The 21,978-nt window shown below is 41.1% G+C and overlaps 1 protein-coding gene across 1 annotated transcript in view; it reads left to right on the top strand.

The window, feature by feature from the left end:
- Positions 1-17,655, top strand: part of LOC125454164 (probable E3 ubiquitin-protein ligase HERC3) — a 58,365-nt gene extending 40,710 nt beyond the window's left edge. The window contains exons 17-24 of the mRNA XM_059651127.1: positions 112-216; positions 1,410-1,547; positions 3,647-3,819; positions 4,484-4,550; positions 7,896-7,981; positions 12,143-12,326; positions 13,813-13,912; positions 15,800-17,655. Coding sequence (XP_059507110.1) covers positions 112-216; positions 1,410-1,547; positions 3,647-3,819; positions 4,484-4,550; positions 7,896-7,981; positions 12,143-12,326; positions 13,813-13,912; positions 15,800-16,020 — 1,074 coding nt within the window. The 3' untranslated portion in view covers positions 16,021-17,655. The remainder of the gene's footprint in view (positions 1-111; positions 217-1,409; positions 1,548-3,646; positions 3,820-4,483; positions 4,551-7,895; positions 7,982-12,142; positions 12,327-13,812; positions 13,913-15,799) is intronic.
- Positions 17,656-21,978: the final 4,323 nt, after the last annotated feature.

Below are 21,978 nucleotides of genomic sequence, written 5' to 3' on the forward strand. Positions count from 1 at the left end.
ATATATTTTACTTTCAAGACTGTGTTTTGGAATTTTTGTGTGTGTCTGGCTGTTCCTTTGTACATTTACAAATTGGAATGTTTTCCTTCAATGCAAAATAATTTGTTTCAGCAGGTCTTTCCAATACTACAGCTCCAGGTTTCAAGGGCATCAATTTTTCAGGACGCACTGCAAGGCTTAAAGGCTCAACCAGCTGCTTATTTTACAACAATTCAGGTACAGAACTGGTGCCTTTCAATAAGTGGTGATCTTAGTTTAACTTGAGAAGCAGTTTTACAAATCTAATTGTCAACTCAGCATTAAGGTAGCTTTTATGAATTAGTTCAGAGATAGTAGGAACTGCAGATGCTGGAGAATCTGAGATAACAAGGTGTAGAGCTGGATGAACATAGCAGGCCAAGCAGCATCATAGGAGCAGGAAAGCTGATGTTTCGGGCCTAGACCCTTCTTCAGAAAAAGGGTCTAGGCCCAAAACGTCGGCTTTTCTGTTCCTATGATGCTGCTTGGCCTGCTGTGTTCACCCAGCTCTACATCTTGTTATCTTTACGAATTAGTTGATATCTTTTGCACATGAGGTTAAAAGGTCTGATTCTGACTGCATTTTAAAGTATCTATTTTTGGTCAGTATTTTTGGAAATTTTGTAGGAATTTGAGAAATCCAGGAGCTAGATCAGCTGCAGGGAGATGATTTTCTGCAGTCCAGGGCAAGGATTCTGCCCCAAGTGCACCACCATCCTTTCTCCACCAGCTACAGATCAATTTTTAATCAATGAGGGGATCATAGGTTATGGGGGATAACGCAGGGAGGTGGCATTATGGATGATCAGATCAGCCATGGTCTCACTGGATGCTGGAGCAGACTCAATAGGCTGAATAGCCTATTTCTGCTTCTACATCTGATGACCAAATACCTTCTGATGCAGGTGCTTGAAGCTGAATGAAGGTCTGTCCACAAAGCAAGAACCCATGTAAAATGGAAGCAGAGGTCTGACTGGCTTGTCAGTGTTCCAGTCTCATTCAGAAAACTTCTGTTGTACTTCTCACATGATTAGGGTGTGCTGGAAGATCCCTTTGATCTTGGAGTCCGGAGTTTATAATATGCTATATCAACTTGTACTTAATTGATTCTCTATTAGCAATCCTTTAAGAATTCAAATAGCACATTGAATGTGTGACAACTTTTATCAGTTCTTAACCATGCCATCTAATGGGATGGTTATTACTCAGATCATAAGATAATACTAACACATTTTTGATTATTCGTATGCTGGTAAATCATAAGAAATGTGACATTATATATTTCAATGAACAATGGTGTATGAAGTAAGAAAAAAGACACTGAAGAATATCAAAACACAAAGCTCTCAAATATTTTGGAATGTGTTAGCATTAACTTCTTGCCATTTCAGGTCAGGTTTAATGGTGAACCATGTTATGGCCATGGGGTATCTCAGGAGTTCTTCACCCTCTTTACTCAAGAACTGTACAGCAATGGACGGCTATTCAAACCCAAGAAATGTTCTAAGCTACTTTGGTTCCCTAAGTTGGTAAGGCTTGTTATAATGTGTGACTGATAAAAGTGTGCAATGGAAATCCCAAAAAAATGCAGGAGCTGTACTTTCTGTTCTTCTTATTGCACGTCTAACACGTAGGATAAGTGGATTTTAACGTACAAGAGTTTGATTTACACTATGGAAAACAATGCCTTCATGTCATGCAGTTAGTAAAACTTAAAGCATTCGTTAGAGGGATGTTGCTTTTCACATTTTTTCCTGTTACTACTTTGGGCACCTTATTTCTTATTTATCCATTTGAGAATTAAGGATGTCCCTATACTGCAAGTATCCTATCTTAGTCTTTCCTTGTTGACCAAGAATGGGCAAGAAATACCTACCAGCCTTAGCAAATCTGCCCATAAATTAATAATTTATTCTAAATAAATAATTGTTACTAATAGTAAAGTCTAAAAACTACCACTCCATAGCAATTCAGTTGCTATGTCATTCTCAACTGTTGATACTACTGCACCCACAAATGTAATGAGACGTTAGCTTTATAAATGTCCAAACTGCACTCATGATGGGTGGCTCCAGTGACATATAACAAGTGGAATTCTGTTTTCCTAGGGGTTCAGGCTTATTAGCTAAATATTAGATTGTTGAGAATGCTGAATAATGTGAAGGCAGATGTCCTGAGCAGAAATGTGCTACAAATTGGAGAGAAGACCCTCAATCAGGTCTCCTGCTTCCATGACTGGTTGCAATGACTTGGAAATAATCACCTTGGCTTCAGTGTCTTTGCTTCAAAATCCAGGAATTCCCTCCCTAGTGGTATTGTGCTGGATCAGGAAGGCAGCTCACCACCACCTTCTCAAGGGCAACTAAGGATGGGCAATAAGTGTTGGCCTAGTCAGTTATTCCCACAGCCCATGAGTGAATTAAATTGTTTTGAAAAACCAGGTAGTGAAATAATTCTTAATATTGAAATTGGGACCATAGGATATTTCTTCACGATGGCCAAGTTGATATATTATTAAAAAAAAGATGATTTTATGGATCCTCGAAGGGTTACTGAAGTATGACAGCCTGTTTCTTGCTAACATAATCTGTAATCCTGTTTACTATGTGCTCCTGCTGTGGGCCAAAACAAAGCAGTGTTGTTATCAAAAGAAAATGCCTTGTAAAATAAATTGCATCAATGTGGCACATTCTAGAACATAGAACAGTACAGCACAGTACAAGCCCTTCAGCTCACGACGTTGTGCCAACCTATTATCCTACCTAAGATCATTCTATTCTCCATGCACTTATCCAAGAGTTGCTTAAAAGTCTCTAAAGTATCTGATTCCACTACCACTGCTGGCAGCATACTCCATGCATCCACCACTCTCTGTATAAAGAACCTACCTCTGACATCTCCCCTATATCTTCCTCCAACCGCCTTAAAATTATGCTTCCCTTGTAATAGTCATTTCTGCCCTGGAAAAAAGTCTCTGACTATCCACTCTATCTATGCCTCTCATCATCTTGTATGCCTCTATCAAGTCACCTCTCATCCTTCTTTGCTGTAATGAAAAAATTCCTAGCTCCCTCAACCTTTCCTCTTAAGACCTGCCCTGCAGTCCAGGCAGCATCCTAATAAATCTCCTCTGCACCCTCTCTAAAGCTTCCACATCTTTCCTATAATGAGGTGACCAGAACTGAACACAGGTTTTCCAAGTATTCCAAGAATGGTCTAACCAGAGTTTTACAGAGCTGCAGCGTAACCTCACGGCTCTTAAGCTCAATTCCCCTGCCAATGAAAACCAATGCACCATACACCTTCTTTGCAACCAGATCAACTTGGGTAGCAACTTTGAGGGATCTGTGGACGTGCACCGCAAGATTCCTCTGTTCCTCCACACTGCAGAGAATCCTGCCATTAACCCTGTATTCTGCATTCAAATTCGACCTTCCAAAATGAATCACTTCACACTTCTAAACTGAAGGTCAGAATTTTAGAAAGCTCTTAGCTGGCAGATGAAGCTTTCCCCTGGGAAGACATGGGTAGAAAATTTCCCGACTGAAACCCTGATTATATTATTAAAAAGTAGTGTGAAGACTTTACAAGGAAGAATATCACAATTTCACTCTTTTTCTTGCAATAGGTACAGGAACCAGAAATGGATGAAGCATTTTATTTGGTGGGAATTCTCTGCCAATTTGCTGTATCCAATGGTTTTATTTGTAATTTTCACTTCCCATTGGCTTTGTACAAAAAGCTGCTCAATGTGCCACCAACATTGGATGATCTGAAGGAACTTTCACCAACCCTGGGAAAGTGAGTGAACTCTAAACATTTCTTCACACATTCATCAATATGGAGAGATACCGATGTCTATTAGACTATTAACCTAGAAGCTCAGTCTAATGCTCAGTGACATGGGGTCTAAATCCTACCAAGGCAGTTGGTTTAATTTAAATGCAAATATTAAATCCAATATTAAGATTCAGTAACAGTGAAATGATGACTGGTCTGACTACCATTGAATATGAGAGTTAACACAGTGTGGAGGTCGATGAATACAGCAGGCCAAGCAGCATCTTAAGAGCACAAAAACTGACGTTGAAGGCTCTAGGCCCGAAACATCAGCTTTTGTGCTCCTAAGATGCTGCTTGGCCTGCTGTATTCATCCAGCTCCATACTTTGTTATCTCAGATTCTCCAGCATCTGCAGTTCCCATTATCTCTGATACCATTGAATATAACCCATTTGCTCACTGGGGAAATCTGGCATCCATACCTGGTCTGGTCCTACATGTGACTCTGACCCAGCGCAATGGGGTTGACTGTTGACTGCCATCTGAAATAGCCTAGCAAGACACTCAATACAAGGCTAATTAGGGATGAGAACAATTTCTGACCCTGCCATATTCTACAAAAGAATATACAAAAAAATCCCCCAAATGATCTAAACCTTAATGTGCCTTTTCCTGTTAATACAGATCACTCCAGGATGTCCTTGACTATGAGTATGATGACATTGAAGACATATATTGTCAGGATTTTACTGTAAGTTTGCTCCTTTGCCATATCACTAATGGACTTATTTTTCAAACTGTATTGAAAGTAAAATAGAAAGATAACCATAAAGACTAGAAGGAACAGAGGAATAGGATAAACCAAGGTGTAGAGCTGGATGAACACAGCAGTCCCAGCAGCAGCAGAAGAGCAGGAAAGCTGATATTTCGGTCTAGACCCTTCTTTGGAAAAAAGTTGAGTAGCTCATTCAGATTTAGTGAAGCTTGCTATGACCATGTTTTCACAGTGCCATTTAGCTCAGATTGATGGACGTTTAGGTTGCAATGTAGAGTAACACCGACAGCGTGGGATCAATTCCTTTACCAGCTGAGATTACCATGAAGGATTCTCTAGCTTTATCCTTCCTTCTGCTTGAAGTGTCGCGACCCTTAAGGAGAGAGTAAGCCTGTTGTCCACTGGGAAAAACAAAGAACAAAGAACAATTCAGTGCAGGAACAGGCCCTTGGGCCCTCCAAGCCTGTGTCGACACATTTTTGCCCTTCCATACTCAAACTATCTTCTCTTACAGGATCAGTATCCCTCTATTCCTCTCCCATTCATTCATTCATCCAGGTGATTCTTGAATGATGCTAATATGTCTGCTTCCACCACATCCTGTGGCAATATGTTCCAAGCACTCACCACCATTTGTGTGAAAACCTGCCTTGCACATCTCTTTTAAACTTTCCCCCCTGCACCTTAAACCTGTGTCACCTACTAATTGACCCCCCCACCCTGGGAAAAAGCCTCTTACTTTCTGCTCTGGCCATGCCATTCATGATCTTATTAACTTCTATCAGGTCGCCCCTCAACCTCTTGCATTCCAGTGAAAACAAACCCAGTCTATCCAACCTTTCTTCAGAACTAAAATCCCCCATACCAGGCAACATCCTGGTAAACCTTTTCTGTACCCTCCTCAAGGCATCCACATCCTTCTGATTGTGTGGTGACCAGCATTGTATGCATTATTTCAAGTGTGGCCAAAATAAAATTCTATAAAACAGCAGCATAATTTGCCTATCCTTATACTCAATGCCCTTCCAATGAAGGCAAGCATGCCATAGACCCTTCTTTACCACCTTTTCTACCTTCACTGCCACCTTCAGTGATCTGTGGACCTGCACACCCAGATCTCTCTACATATCAATACTTCTAAGGGTCCTGCCATTCACCATATAATTTCTACCGGTACTTGATGGTCCAAAATGCATCACCTCACATTTGTATTTATTAAGCTTCAGCTGCCGTTTTTCTGCCCAAGCCTCCGACTGATCTATGTCCTGCTGTATCCTCTGACAATCTCCTCACTATCCACACAACCACCAATCTTTGTATTGTCTGCAAACGTACTGATTAGACTAGCCACCTTTTCCTCCAAATCATTAATGTAGACCACAAACAGCAGAGGTCCCAGCACTGATCCCTGTGGAACACCATTAGTCACAACCTTCCATTCTAAAAAGCATCCTTCCACTACCACTCTCTGTCTCCTATGATTAAGCCAGTTCTGGACCATCTAGCCAGCTCACACTGATACCATAGGACTTCACCTTTTGTACCAGTCTGCCACGAGGTATCTTGTCAAAGGCCTTGTACCTCCACTAGCACTGCACTCATCTCGAAAAGTACCTTTCTCCTGGAGGCTGTGCTGGCAGTAATCCATGTCAGATGCTATGATCAAGCAGCCTCTCTACAATAAATTCAACAGAATGAAACTTAGTTTTCCCAATGCCCATCTCCTGCTTTTCTTGGGGCTGCATAAGGTCCTTAAACAGGCGTAGGTCTCTGCATTGTCCTAACAACCGGCCCAATGTTCATTGTATGAGGTTAGCCTAGGGGTCTGAGAAAATATTTGAGCCCAATATTAGAATGGGTGCTGGGGAGGCTGGGATCATTGGCAACAAGCAGAAAAGTGAAGTTGAGGCCAAGATCAGATCAATCATGATTCTATAGAAAGGCAAAGCAGGCTCAAGGGATTCATCAACTCTTGCTATTACGATTTTATGCTTTCATAGAAAATATTGTAGTCCAGCAAAATGGTTCATTTTTGCCCTGATTTCTGACTCAGCACAACAATGACTGATTTCTTCAACCAACTGGGTCAATTTTGTAACAAAAAGAGCAAATGGAGTAAATTTAGTTCCACCCAGTGATAAAATTCTGCTTACAAGGGTAAAAGCAAACTCTGCTAAACTGCTTTCTAAATTACAAGAGGTGACTAGGAGAAACCAGAGGTAATGCAACCCTTGAAATCAACACAAAATGAGAATAATGAGATACAATGAGGAGATGTCAGTTTGGCTTATATAGAGTTTTAAATTATGCTGCCCTTACCCCAGACAAGGACATCCCAAAGCATTTAACATCCAACTGAATACATTCTCAGTAGTCATTATTGTAATATAATCTCCTTCAGACAGCCAGAAGGAACATGGCCAGATAATCCTCATAATAAATATTGGCCATGATGCTGTAAAATCTCCCCTATCTTCCTTCAGATGGTGTCATGGTTCATTTAATCCATATAAGGCACAGCACATTGATTTTCAAAAAGTTACATTGGTTTCAGCTGTTGTGCTGCATTTTTGGGAAGCTGTAGTGATCAATTAATGTTTTGACTATGCGAGTCTGTTACCTATTCTACGCTCACCGTGCTTGAGTGATTATTGTCTTGATGGTGGACTCAGAAAAGTAAACAAACTGTAGCAAGCTGCGAGGAAGTACTAAAAGCTGAAAGCTTCAAGAATGGAGCAGACATTTTAAAACCTTGGGTAAAACTCTTGCAATAAAGCTCCTGCATTAAAAATAGCCTGGTACCTAATTTCTGCAAAACTCTGAGACAAACATACTCAAAAGTACACATACAGAAACATACACAATACACTATGGACAATGTGGTAGGTGAGGACTGAGCTCTTGATTTACTTTTAATTCTTCCCAAAGGCCTCAGTTCTTTTGCACCACATTACGTAAAACTACTCTCAGGGCTTTTCTGCTCTTTTTAATTTTGCCCACACCTCTTTTTGTATAGTAACTGACAGATGTCAAGACTATGTCTCTGAGACAGGAGAGGTCCTGCATCCAGAAATGAGGCCTGGCCCAGAGTGGAGATGGGGCAACAGATCTACCCCATTCCCCATGCCCAGAAACAAAACCACCTGCAAAATAAATTCACAGTTTAAAGAGCCTAAGTGAATTGATTGGATTAACGTGAAATGTGTAAATGAAACGCTAAATGTGCTGAAGTTTGAACTTATTGCAGGATGTTGTTGAGAATTGTAGACAAACCTGGAGGAAATAAAGTACATTTCATAAGTTTGTGTTTTATTTTTGCAGATCAACAAAAAAACAGCAGATGGCAACATAATTCAGCAGGAACTCATTCCTAATGGTAGCAATATACTTCTTCAAAAGCATAATAGGTAAATGTTCTCAATTTAATATTGACTGCTCAGTCATTACTGAACGAATTTGCCTTTGACTAAAGTTGTATTTGTACCGTGACCATATATCAGGTGTTTCCTCCGAGTGCCTATGAACTCAAAATTTATATAAGCACATGTGTTTCCCTCTTAGTTTCTCAGTGTTTCAACTTACAATAACCAGCAGCACAGTTTTGTGTTTTAAACAAGATAAAAAGTTGGCTTATTACACAACTAATACTGCAAGTTTCTGAAGTGCGTAGAGGCAAAGTTATTAGCCAAAACATAGATGCAACTATTTAAAGTACAGATCAAAGTTACTTGTGAAGATAAGAGTGAGATCAGACTTTAATACTGTTTCAAACCTGGTTTACTTCAATATACTTCTGATGTGAAGGGGTTGAAACTTAGGTTTCAATTTCCGTTCCTGGGTTGGTAGGGTGCAGAGTTGGAACACGTCTTAGAAACAGTCACTTATGCTTCACATTTTTCATCCAAGGTTGTGGGCTGGATGGGGAGTTGGGTCAAGGTGATGTGAAAGAACCTAAGAGGCTATTCAGTTCCTGGGGGAAGGCTGCACAGAAAGGCATCCTGGGGAAGCTGACACTGTAAGCAAAGTTTAAAAGTTAAGATTTAAACATAAAATATCCCTCCTGTTCTTACTCCCCTCACTCTTCGTGCCCCATCTATGCCAACATATGCCCCTGCACCCATCCCCATGGGCATTCATACCCCCTGTGCCTATCTACTCATCCCCTGTGGTCTCTCATAGTCTGTATTCAACTCTATGCCTATCTCCCCACCCTGGATAGGTTGTCAAAACCCCTTTGCTTCCGCACCAATCCATGCCCATAAAACCCCATGCCCATGTACCCATCCCAGCACTTTTCATGTTCCCTATTCAACCTTATGCCTATCTCCCCACCTCAAGAAATCTTTCATAGCCGTATGCCCCTGCACCCAATCTCCCAGGCCCGTCACATACTCTGTGCCTGTCTTCACAACTACAACAGGCCCTCTGCCCCTGCATGTACCCTTCATTGGCCACTCATTCCCAGGCCAACCTCTCACTGCAGCCACTCTCTATAGATTTTCATTCTCCCCATTTCAGCTTATGCTTAATGACCCATTCTCTGGCCCATGATCTACCTCAATGCACCTGTCCCTTATGGTCTCTCTTACTTCCTATGCCATCCTCTACCCATTTCTCCCATGACCTCTCACATATCCCCAATCATCATGCTCATATCCCCTCTACCAACTCAATCCCAACTCATATTCCAATCCCAACTCCACCAGCACCCTTTTCCCTTCCCTCTCTGTGGTTACTCACCTATTATCCAGCATGGGCATTAATCAGGAGACACATTGATATGGGCAGGTTTCGAGGAGTCAGAGGGGTGAGTTACTTATAACAGAATTTCTAGTCTCTGACCTGGCCTTAGCCATTGTGTTTATATGGCTGGTCCAGTTCAGTTTCTGGTCAATGGTAACCCCATATTTTGAGACATTTAGCCACTTGTTGACAGGTCTTGGCAAGTCAACAGTTCCAATTTATGCATCAATTATATTTAGCCGTCGCAAAGGATACATGACACTCCTCTTCCCAAAGGATCTCTGACCTGCACCCTCAAAGAATATCAGATAAGCTCCAAATATTAAAAGTTGGATAGAAAATGTCCAGCCATACATTTTCTTAGTCAGAGTTTTATTCCAGTTCACACTCAAGCAACTTCAATCCCGCTTATTGTTTGTTGCATTGGGATATATAAAATGTACACCCAGGCAAGATCTCATTCAGTTATTCCTGAATTAATATACAGCCATCACCTACTCCTCAATTCCATTTGGTTAAAGACATCCTTGCCAGACTGTACTAGTTGTAACAACCTCCACTTAACTCCCAAAGGAAATTAAATAAATACCCTTTTGCAACCCTTCCAAAAATACCCTCTGACCTCCAACCTCCACACTCAGAGGGGCACACAGCTCTCCAAAGGGGTGTGCCCACCCTCCAAATGAAATTCACTGAAAACAAACCAGCTTTTACTTGACGCAGTTTCCATATTCCGGGTTCCAGACACCGGGAACTCCAAAGTCCCAGTTCTGTGGGGGCAGCAGACATTTCAAAAGTCAGCTGACTCCAGGAACCGCACGTACATAAACCTCTCTGGTGAAGGGTCTAGGCCCGAAACATCAGCTTTTGTGCTCCTGAGATGCTGCTTGGCCTGCTGTGTTCATCCAGCCCCACACTTTGTTAACATGCATAAACCCTTGCTCTACTCCCACACTCTCTTGTGTTTCCCTCACCCTCCCATTCCCACCCCGCACCCCCCCTCCCCCCAGAGCTAGATTTTTGTCCTGAATGCCTCTCTCTGTCTCCCTGTTGAGAAACACTTACCATTTTGTGATGACTCTCTCATGACTATCATATGATTCTTCTCTCAAATGTCTCTTCAGCCAGCTTTTGTTGCAATCAAATGGAATGTTAATTTTGGTGAATCCTTGTTCCACTTGAATTTGAGGACTCTTTCATTCTCATTATCTACTGACTCACTATCCATAAGGTTGGCCCCAGTCCCCATGTTTTTATTCCTCATTGCCTCATCCAATTTGACTGCATGGTCCTTTGTGGTCCATAGGAGAATTATACAAGAACAGTATCTACATTTTTTGTTGTTTGCGGAGAGTCAACCCCCCTATCCGCCACAGATAACAATGATGAGGTATATAATGAGAAAAGACACATTTTACCAATGCCTTCCTTCTTGCATTCACCAGCAGAATCCACAAGATATATCTAAGTAAAAGGAAAATAGAATTTATATTGCATGAGAAGGGAGTGGTGATTGAAACTGGGAGCCACATATGTTAATTCACAGGCCCTGTTCCTTGCAGACACAAGGAACACATACACACCCTGAGCCTCTTTCAACTCAACTAAACAGACGGGAGTTAGCCTGTTTTTATTTTATTTAGTTTAGTGCACATGTTGGTCAGTCACCGAAGTATAGTTGCATAAGGCTGTAGAAACAAAACAGAAATTTATAATGTTAAAGAAGAAACCAAAGAAAGCTTTCTTGATATAGAAGACAATTTAGAAAACTATTGTAGCACACAGCAAAACAACATTTTCAACCTATTTTCCAACAATGAACATTATCTTGCTGGTTCAAATTTGTTAATTCTCCTGAATCTATTCTCCCTGGTTTCTTTCCAATGAGCTGTGGAGTATTCCTACAAAAACACTTGTAAAATTGAGCTCAGCTTCTAGTAACCTGCAGATCTCTAACCAAATTCATCTGACTTGGAAACTGTACAAACTAATGTTTTCTACTACAGTTGGTGTGACAGAATCTGTGGAGACAATCAGAGTTAATGTTTCAGATCCAGTATCCTTTCCTCAGAACAGTTCTGAGGAAGGGTCACTGGACTTGAAATGTCAACCCTGATTCTCTCCACAGATGCTGCCAGACCTACAGAACGTTTCCGGCAATTTTCGTTTTTGTTTCTGATATAAAGCATCTGTTCTTTTTTCTGCTAAAGTGCCTGTTTTCCATAAGATTTTCTAAACTCTTTAAGGAGAAAAATAAACTTTCTTCTGACCCCTGTCAATTCTAACTGTTTTAAAAAGGTTCAACCTCTGTGTTTTCTAAACTAAAATCAATTATTGATTATTCTGAACTTAAAACCAGCTAATGGCCTTCAGTATTTACCCACCTGTTGTAAACCATTAAAATATAAACAATTCTCCAATAACACACCTGAGGGGTCTACAGCCATATGGTTTCTGAGCAATGCTGGAATAAAGTCACTGATTCACAAGGACTCTGACCTTGCTTTCATTTGAAGATATCTTCATAGAAATAAATCACATTCACCTGCCTATGTGGTCAAATTCACTTTCTGAAAATGATATTAATAAGTCTAAATTATACATCTTTCATCACAACAGGCTCAACGTGCTCCCATGCAGTCCATTCCTATTTCCCAGGAAATTAAGCCAATGTGATAGACAGGGTAGAATATGAACTTCTAAAGCAAAAGATTTCACATACAGATGAAATAATTTGTGTTTGCTTGTGGTAAGATGATTAAGGTGATCAAACGGAGGTGTCATGTCTACATTATGCATTATCTCATTAATTTTTGTTTAAATAGAAAACAGTATGTTGATGCTGTGGTGGATTATAAGCTAAACATATCAGTGAAGAAACAATTTGAAGCCTTTTCTGGAGGTTTCTGGAGCGTACATTCACTGCCAATTGTGGACACATTCCTACCTGAAGAACTAAGAGACGTTATCCAGGGGAACACCAAATACGAGTGGGAGTTGCTGGAACAGGTATGGCGTTAAGATGCACATTTACTTTTCAGTGTCCTTGACAATGATTGTCTATACAAGAATGAATGCAGTGTCATAGCACATTTGTCCAAAAGAGGCTTGGGGATACCATGATCCTAAAAATTTCAAACCACATCAGCAAGGCCAGAACCAGGGGTCACAGTTTAAGGATGTGGGGTAAGCCATTTAGTATTGAGACGAGGAGAACTGTCTTCACCCAGAGAGTGGTGAGCCTCTGTGAAGTCTCTGCCACAAAAAGCATTTGAGGCTGAAACATTGAATATGTTCAATAAGAAGTTAGATATAGATTTTAGGGCTAAAGGGATCAAAGGGTATAGTGGAGAAAGTAGGGACACAGTACTAATTGTACTGGTGAGACCACACCTGGAATATTGTGTGCAGTTCTGGTCTTCCTACTGAGGATGGATGTTCTGGCTGTGGAGGAAGTGAAACAAAGATTTGTCAATCTGATTCCTGGGTGCCAGCAATAATGGTGCTGGGATAGGAAGAGAAACAATTACATGTGATTCTCTGCCTTTAATTGGATGAATAAGTATGGAACCACATAACAGCAATCCCATCCACCTGGGCAACAGTGGAGAGGCTTTGGAGGAGATTAACTGTGTCAAAAGCTGTGGACTAATTGAGAAGGGCAAGGTGGGAAAGTTTACCTTTGTTGCTGAAATAGTCATAGAATCTCTACAGTGTGGAAACAGGCCCTTCGGCCCAATACGTCCATGCTCACACTCAGAGCTTCCCACCTAGACCCATCTCCCTCTAACCTACCGAATGTACACATCCCTGAACACTATGGGCAATTTAGCACAGCCAATCCATCTAGCCTGCACATCTGTAGACTGTCAGAGGAAACCAGAGCACCAGGAGGAAAACCATGCAGACACAGGGAGAATGTGCAAACTCCACATAGCCACCTGAGGGCAGAATCGAACCTAGGTTCCTGGCGCTGTGAGGCAGCAGTGCTAACTACTGAGCCATCGTTTCTTTCCAAGAAAGTGCCATTATATGAAGGAGGAAACTGGAGTGAATTTTTACTTGGCATACTCGCAGATTGAACCATTACAGGTACACCCTCGTCACTGATGAGTCCGAGTGTCAGTACGAATCTCTTTACATCTGCTCAAGTCATCATCAAATCAGTGCCCTCCAATTGCCAAAACTTAATGATTACATTACAAAGAGTGTCATTCATCTCTTTGGTAATAGCCACTTGGGCTCTGTTGCAGGGACAGAGGCCTGATCAAAGGGTTTCAAAAAGACATATAGGAAAAATGGGAATGGACTTGAGATCATGCATCTTTTGAAATACCTCAATTATATCACTCCTCAACTCAGATCAGCCATGATCTCATTGAAGTAGACTCGATGTAATGAGTGACCTATGTTTGCTGCTACATCTTCTGGTCTTATGGCTTAATCTAAACTCGGGGGAATACAGTGCCTACCAAACAATATTTTATATTTACAGAATGCAAAATACTGTGATTACCAACAAACTGACAGCGCAGTTAGGAATTTTTGGAAAGTCTTTGCAAGCTTACCAGAAGAGAAGAAAAAGCGGTTTCTTGGTAAGTAGGCTTTGAGCGTTAGGAGTGTCATTGTGAAATTGTTGGGCCTAAGGGCCTGTATCCACAATGTAGGGATTCTATGATTCTAATAAAGAATTTATTAATGTAGCCATCCAAGGTGGATGGATCTTAAGATACCTTAAAGGATCCTACTATATGTCACTAAAGGAGGACATTCAGCCCATCCAAGCATGCTTATGGCTTAATCTAAACTCGGGGGAATACAGTGCCTACCAAACAATATTTTATATTTACAGATTTAGGAGTAGAACGAGAGGTAGTCCATTCAGTCCCTCAAGCCTATGCCACCATTCATTAAGAACACAGCTGCTTTGAATGTAGCCTCACTGTGTGAGTTCAGAGTAAAATTCATCAATTAGTCCCACTCTCCTACTCTTTCCTAGGCCTGCATTCTATTCCTTTTCTCAAGTATTTCACCTTGCTCTTTTTTTAATATTACCTTTGAGTGTTCTTCTACCATCCATTCAGCCTATGACTGCGAGATCAGAACAATTCATCGCACAAAGGAAATTCTCATCTCCCCTCCGGATATTTCACCAATGATTTTGAGTCTATGTCCTCTAGTTACAGGATCTCTTACCAGGGGAGCCAATTTCTCCTTATCTTTTCTATCAATCACTCCAGAAGTTTCCAACACCTCATAAATTTTTCTGTACCCGATGTGGCCCAAGGAGGACAATCCCAGCCTCCAACATTGTTCACATCATTGAAGTCCCTCATTTCCAAGACTATATTGATTTTATTGCTTATTTATGTCTAGAAAATCTTTGATACAATTACTCATGATTGGTTAATGCATAATTATATAGACGTTTGTGCCTCAGAGGGAATAATATCAAGGCTGCTGATTTCGTGACTAAATATGTGAAATGACATTTGGGCATTTTTGCTGGTGGTTTTAAAGTTCACATTCCATTTTAAAGACAACTGTAACAAGTCCCAAATCTATCATTAGAGAGAGGTGATAGGTTGTGGTTTAACCTAAGGGTTGCCACCCCAGCAGGCAAGAGAAGGGGTTGAAAAGGAGAGTGTTTCATGGTAACTTCAGCCAATGCAGGAATTGAACCCATGCAATTAGCGTAACTCTGCATTATAAACCATCCATTCAGCCAACTGTGCTAACCAACTCTGCCAGAAAATGGGCCACCTAAGCTGGACATTCGGCACTGATGCTACTGGCTTTTCTGTAGTTACTTCAGCCACAAAAAGCATGGTAAAAGAACCGGGGCTGAGGGTGAAAAATCCCTACATTGGCAGCTCGGTCGCTCAGTGGTTAGCACTGCTGCCTCACAGCTCCAGGGATCCATGTTTGATTCCACTCTTGGGCAACTGTCTGTGTGGAGTTTGCACATTTTCCCCATGTCTGCGTGGGTTTCCTCTGGGTGCTCTGGTTTCCTCACACAGTCCAAAGTTGTGCAAGCCGGGTGGATTGGCCATGCTAAAATTGCCCGTAGTGTTCAGGGATGTGAGCAATAGGTGAGTTATGTGGGATATGTCTGAGTGGGATGCTCTGAGAGTCAGTGTGGACTTGTTGGGCTGAAGGACCTGTTCCCACACTGTGAGGATTCCATGAAACTCAACCTTAATTGAAAGCTAGCATCTGTTGAGACTAAATGCAGAATCAGGAAGGAACATCTCCAAAGAGCACTTATGGATCCTAAGGTGGAGAGCCCAGAGAGAGAGGAGGCTGAAGCCACTGAGGATATGGCAAATGTGATACCACAGGGTATGAGTTGCTATTTTTCAGAGGCAATCGCAAAGACAGATCTGAGATCCCAAACATTCTTTTGCCCTTTATGAATAAAATATATCTGTATAGTCTGAATTAGACTTTAATTTCACTAATCACTTTCCTCTCATCCTTAGCTTTTCTGTCAGGAACTGACAGAATCCCAGCAGGAGGGATTCGGAATTACTGTATTACGATTTTGAAAAGCCGGACCAATGAACCAGATTCCTCGTATCCTCGTGCCTACACCTGTAGCATGACCTTGGACCTCCCCAACTATAGCAGCATCAAAATATTGAGTGAAAAATTACTTCATGCAATTGAATTCAGTGAAGAATTCAATGCACAACCACCCTAATATTTGCAGCCAGGGCTTTGGTTTCATTAATCTGAGTGATGTTGGCGGTTTACTAAAGAAATCTGACTCAATACAATAAATTGCATTTGTTTCATTACACACATCTAAAGCATCTAGTACTCATATGGTGTTGCTGTACTTTAAATCTCCTCTACTCAAACGAACAATATATGACATGTAGTGGCAAGACCAACATTTATTTCCTAATCCTAATATCCCTCGAGAGGGTAGTGGTGAGACAACAAAGTCACTTCATCAACTATTTGAAAGGGCAGCTTAAGAGACATTTCCTTAAGTCTATAGCCACATATAGTTGAGACCCCACAAAGGCAGCAGCTATTTCTGAATCACAGTCATAGTCCACTCGTTTCACTTTTTATTTTATATGTATTTCATTGAATTTAGAATTCTAGCTTCTGTGGTGAGATTTGAAGTTATGTCTGTCAAATGCAAGCCTTTGGATAACTGGACCGTTCATGCAATCACTAAGTTTTTGTACCCTATATTCAGTCATGTGCTGTACCTAGCCGTAGGAATGACACCAATACAACAGAACTGGTACGAAGGCCGGGGAGGGGGTACATATTACATACATGTTGAGGAAGGTTTTGTGACTGCTAGTGGTATGACCAATGTTTACATTAATCTTCATTAACAAAAATGGATGTGATAACACAATAAGTGGAGCAAATATATAATCTATTTGGAGAAATTCAAGGGTGGGTGCTGCAGTTATTACAAATTGTAGCAAACAGAACCAGTACAACGTCATGTCAGATAAAATAACATTGAATGAACACCAAAGAAATTGGCCTTTTATTGTATCCTCCCCAGACCAACATCTGCACTCAAAATGAGCTGCCATCCAATTATTCTTCATGTAACTCTAATCAGCATAATTATTTGAGGCTGTCTGTTTCATGTATTTAACAACACCAGCACTATGACCATCAATTAATTACCATCCATATTATTTATCTCAGGTTTGTAAATAATTAGTTTATGGAATTCGAGTGTTGCTTGTCAAGGCCAACACATATTGCTGATCTCTAGTTTTCCTGGAGAAGGTGACAGTCAGCTGTTTCTTGAACCCCCACATTCCATTTTATGTAGGTGCACCCATAGTGCCTGCCATTAGGACAGGAGCCCATCACCTTTGGCAGAGAGTTCCAAATTCTCACCACTATCTGGGTGAAGAAGCTTCTTCTGAGTTCCATTCGATTTCTTGATGACAATTTTACATTGATGGACTTTAGCAATTTTTCCACAAATGGAAACAATCTGTACTTCAGCAAAGCCTTTCAACATCAAAAAGGCAGCCACCGGGCACCATTTTTCAAGAAAAAGAGTCACAGCCTGTTTAACCTTTACCATTGAATGTAGGGTCACATTTTTTGCACTGTCTTTAGCTCGTTAATATGCTACTTTTATAATGTGACAGTACTGTACAAATTTGTGATTCTTAATTTTTAATATATTAATTCCTGACCACTTTTTTTCTCCCAGAATGTAATGTCTCAGTTATCTGGTGTGAAACTCGTTACCAATGATACTCTCATTCTGTAACTTTATTCTGCATGCTGTTAATTGTTCATTTGAACCACATTTTTACCAAAGTTACTTGAAGAATCTGGAACAATACATTGTTGTTATTAATGCATTGTGGAATGTAATTCTTTTCGTGTGTAAACAGCTATTCATAAATTTATTGCAAGAATTATAATTAAAATAAATGCTTTGTTGACTTTTATTCTGTATTGCATCAGAGCTAAGTTATTGAGTGCTAAGAGTTTTCATCGTTGCTTGTGTTGGAAATGGACAAGAGGTCGTTGGTGTCTCAGTCATTGCTGTCCTTCCACATGATTGCAGCTTCAGTCTGTTGTTGATTTTATGGATACAATTTCTTTTCATCGCCAATCTCATATTACACAAGCAGATCAGTCTGTTGCCTGGCTCCTTACAATTACTTGCACCTTTCTCAACCCAGTGCTGATTATATAACCATCAAAGTATCACTGTATGCTTCCGACACAAAGTGAATGCAGTCCATAATACATAACAGCTTTTGAACATTCCTTTTTGAAAGTATACTCCAGCATGAGGGACAAAAAATCTTCATACGCTATATTGTTCTTTTTTCTTCCGCCTCACGGTCCTACTGGTGTCAAAGATTATAAGGGAAAATCCTCAGAGCTACCAAAAACAAGAGAAAGCCATTTGAGCCTTCAAGCCAGTTTTAACATTCAATCAGGTCATTTCTACATGCAGGTTAGGAGCAGAAGTAGGCCATTTGGCTCCTTGAACACCTTCTGCCATTTAATAAGATAATGACTGGCCATCCCACCCACTTGCTGTATATCAAGGGTTTTTGCTCACATTGCTGACATCATTTTGCCAGTCACCCTCAGTCGTATCCTCTGCTTCTGGATCCTTCTGCCAATGGGAGCAGCTTCTCCTCATCTACCATAGCCAGACTCTCCATTATTTTGAACATATATATTTTCTTAAACTTCTCCTGTGAGGAGAAGAATCCAGGTTTGCCAATCTTTAAATATAATTAAAGTTACTCTGGAATCATTCTTGAGAACCTTTTCTGCACTCTCTCCAAAGTGTTATGGACAAGACCAGAGCCATTCAACATATTTTAAGAACATAGCCTGGACCGTAACTTTTGCTTATTTTAAAGGCAAATATAAAGTGCTATGTTCCAGAGGCAATGTGACTGGTCAAACTACTCAACTTTAACAAAAACACAATTTATTTAAATGCAATAGTTAAAATACAACGAAAGAAAAAAGAACTTAAAATAACTGTTGGAAACAACAGAATAAGAGATACTGTAACTATTACTAATTAACTGATCCAATATAGCAACATCCCATAAACACACCCTTGGCAAAAAGGCAAATTCAGAAAAACTGATTTTGTCTCGAGTACAATCTAGCAGCCTAGAAAAAGAACCCCAGCTTTTGGCTGTAATCAAGGGAGGGAAAAATAGCTTCTCCTTCTTCAAGCTCACAATAGCAACTGCTGAAAGCAACACCTAAAACTAAGAAAAAAACTAGAAACTCCAGTCTGGGAGAGCTGGCCACAAGCTGATTCAATTATGCCAACTTTTAGAAAACCCCAAGGCCTCTCAATCTGTTTACTGTAGTAGTTTTGGTAGACTGCTTTCACCTCTGCCTTGCAACTTCTCTTCGAAACAAAACAGCACAAAATACCCTCTTAAAGCCACAGCATCGTGTCAAATGCTGTCATGTTCTCTCTAAAGTAATGCCCAGAATTGGACACAATAATCTAGTCAACGCCAAACCAGTTTGATCACAACTTTCTTATTTCTCTCACTAATGCTGTTGTTTCTAAAGCCCGCGGTCCCATATTTTTCTTAACTACTTTTTCAGCTTGCCATTCTTCAATGATTTGTGCAGGGACATTAGGCTAGACCAGCACACCACCTCCCATCATTACACATGAGTTTGAGTGCATGGGCTGAGAAATGGAAAATGGAATTGTATCTTCAGGTAACATCGACATTTAGGCTTTTGTTAATCTCAATGAGAAATTGGTTTCACTCACACAATCAGTAACAAATAGAACTGGATCTCTTGGAAGCAAATAGAGCAAATAGAACATTGTCTTTCCATAACTGGAACGATTTGTTTTTCAAAGGTATGACCTAATCTTGTTCCTGCATTGTACAATCTGGGAAACCCAGTCTCAGGATAAATGGCCGGTCATTTAGGACTAGGATAAGGAGGAGTTTCTTCACATAGAGGGCGACAAACCTTTGGAATTCTCTGGTCAGGAGGGCTATGGAGGCTCACTTCCCTTCTATATTCAAGACTGAGCTCAATAGATTTCTAGATATCTCCAAAGGGTAACAAGGGTGAATGACGTTGCGGTAATGGACCTAACATGATGGAAAAAGTTCAAGTATCAACTGGAAACAGATGCGTTTCATGTAGAGCAGAAAGAACATTGTCTTTCTATGACTGGAAGGATTTGTTTTTCAAAGGTAAAAGTAGACTGTAATAACACAGGAACAAGATTAGGTCATACCATTCATACCGTGTCAGCGGTGGGTGGAGTTGCGTCATCGTCAGCAGTAGGCGGAGTTGCGTTGGCGGTGGGCGGAGATGCGACCGCATCCGTGATCGGTGGAGTGGGGTAGGCAGCAGCAGCAGCGGTGACGCTAGTGTCTGTGGTGTTGGTTTCGGAAATGGGGGCGGTGGCTTCAGCAGCGATGGCGTTCGCTGTTCCGGAAGTGGTGTTCCCGGCAGTGCCGGATGTGACGTAATCTGTGGGTTCTCATGGCCAATGGTGGCGGGTACACTTTGGGAAAGTCCTGGGGATTTGGGAGGTGGAGGAATCCCGTTTTAGGTGGCAAGGCACCAGTAAGTTCACTGCACTTACGGTCCAATAAAGCTGAGTGGAATTGAGTTCAGGTTGTGGATCCTACGAAATAAAAGAATGAAAGGTGTTAGAGATGGCCCAGGTGAATTTAAGGTTGGGGTGGAAGGTGTTGGTGAATAAGGAAATTCCATCTGTTTTTAATTGATATATTCTGACATACTTGCTGGTACTTTGGGGCTCAAATTCAACTTTAAAAATAGCAATATACAACCAACTGGACTGGTCAAGTTAAACATCTGGACCTTGAACTTGCTTGGGTGTAATGACTTTGCAGCAAACAAGATCAAAGGTGCAGGAGATCAAAGGGCAGAAACTCCCTAATTTATATGTTTCTGCCTCCTCAGATTAAAATGTGAGTTGATATGTATTTAGACCAGCAGACAATGCCAGGAGCGAGTACTAGAGCCACAAAACTCAAAGGTTTCAGGTCACCAGGCAGACGTGGGGTTTTGGCCTCTGAAGATTATAGCAGATTTTTAAAGAGGCATACTTGATACAATCTGCTGACGTGGGGCTGTGCAGGGGTCCAGCTATCCAGACAAGTAGCAAATACAGATTTGGCAATCAGTGGAGAATATTGTTTCAAAAAAAAGGTCTTCTTAGAACATAGAACATTACAGCACAGTACAGGCCCTTCGGCCCTCGATGTTGTGCCGATCTGTCATACCGATCTCAAGCCCATCTAACCTACACTATTCCATGTACGTCCATATGCTTGTCCAATGACGACTTAAATGTACCTAAAGTTGGCGAATCTACTACCATTGCAGGCAAAGCGTTCCATTCCCTTACTACTCTCTGAGTAAAGAAACTACCTCTGACATCTGTCCTATATCTTTCACCCCTCAATTTAAAGCTATGCCCACTCATGCTCGCCGTCACCATCCTAGGAAAAAGGCTCTCCCTATCCACCCTATTTAACCCTCTGATTATTTTATATGTTTCAATTAAGTCACCTCTCAACCTACTTCTCTCTAACGAAAACAGCCTCAAGTCCCTCAGCCTTTCCTTGTAAGACCTTCCCTCCATACCAGGCAACATCCTAGTAAATCTCCTCTGCACCCTTTCCAAAGCTTCCACATCCTTCTTATAATGCGGTGACCAGAACTGTACACAATACTCCAAGTGTGGCCGGGTTTTGTACAGCTTCACCATAACCTCTTGGTTCCAGAACTCGATCCCTCTATTAATAAAAGCTAAAACACTGTATGCCTTCTTAACAGCCCTGTCAACCTGGGTGGCAACTTTCAAGGATCTGTGTACATGGACACCAAGATCTCTCTGCTCATCTACACTGCTAAGAATCTTACCATTAGCCCTGTACTTTGCCTTCCGGTTACTCCTACCAAAGTGCATCACCTCACACTTGTCTGCATTAAACTCCATTTGCCACCTCTCAGCCCAGCTCTGCAGCTTAACTATGTCTCTCTGCAACCTACAGCGTCCTTCGTCACTATCCACAACTCCACTGACCTTAGTGTCATCTGCAAATTTACTAACACATCCTTCTACGCCTTCATCCAGGTCATTTATAAAAATGACAAA

This window comes from Stegostoma tigrinum, chromosome 1 (genome assembly GCF_030684315.1).
Source record: "Stegostoma tigrinum isolate sSteTig4 chromosome 1, sSteTig4.hap1, whole genome shotgun sequence".
NCBI lineage: Eukaryota > Metazoa > Chordata > Chondrichthyes > Orectolobiformes > Stegostomatidae > Stegostoma > Stegostoma tigrinum.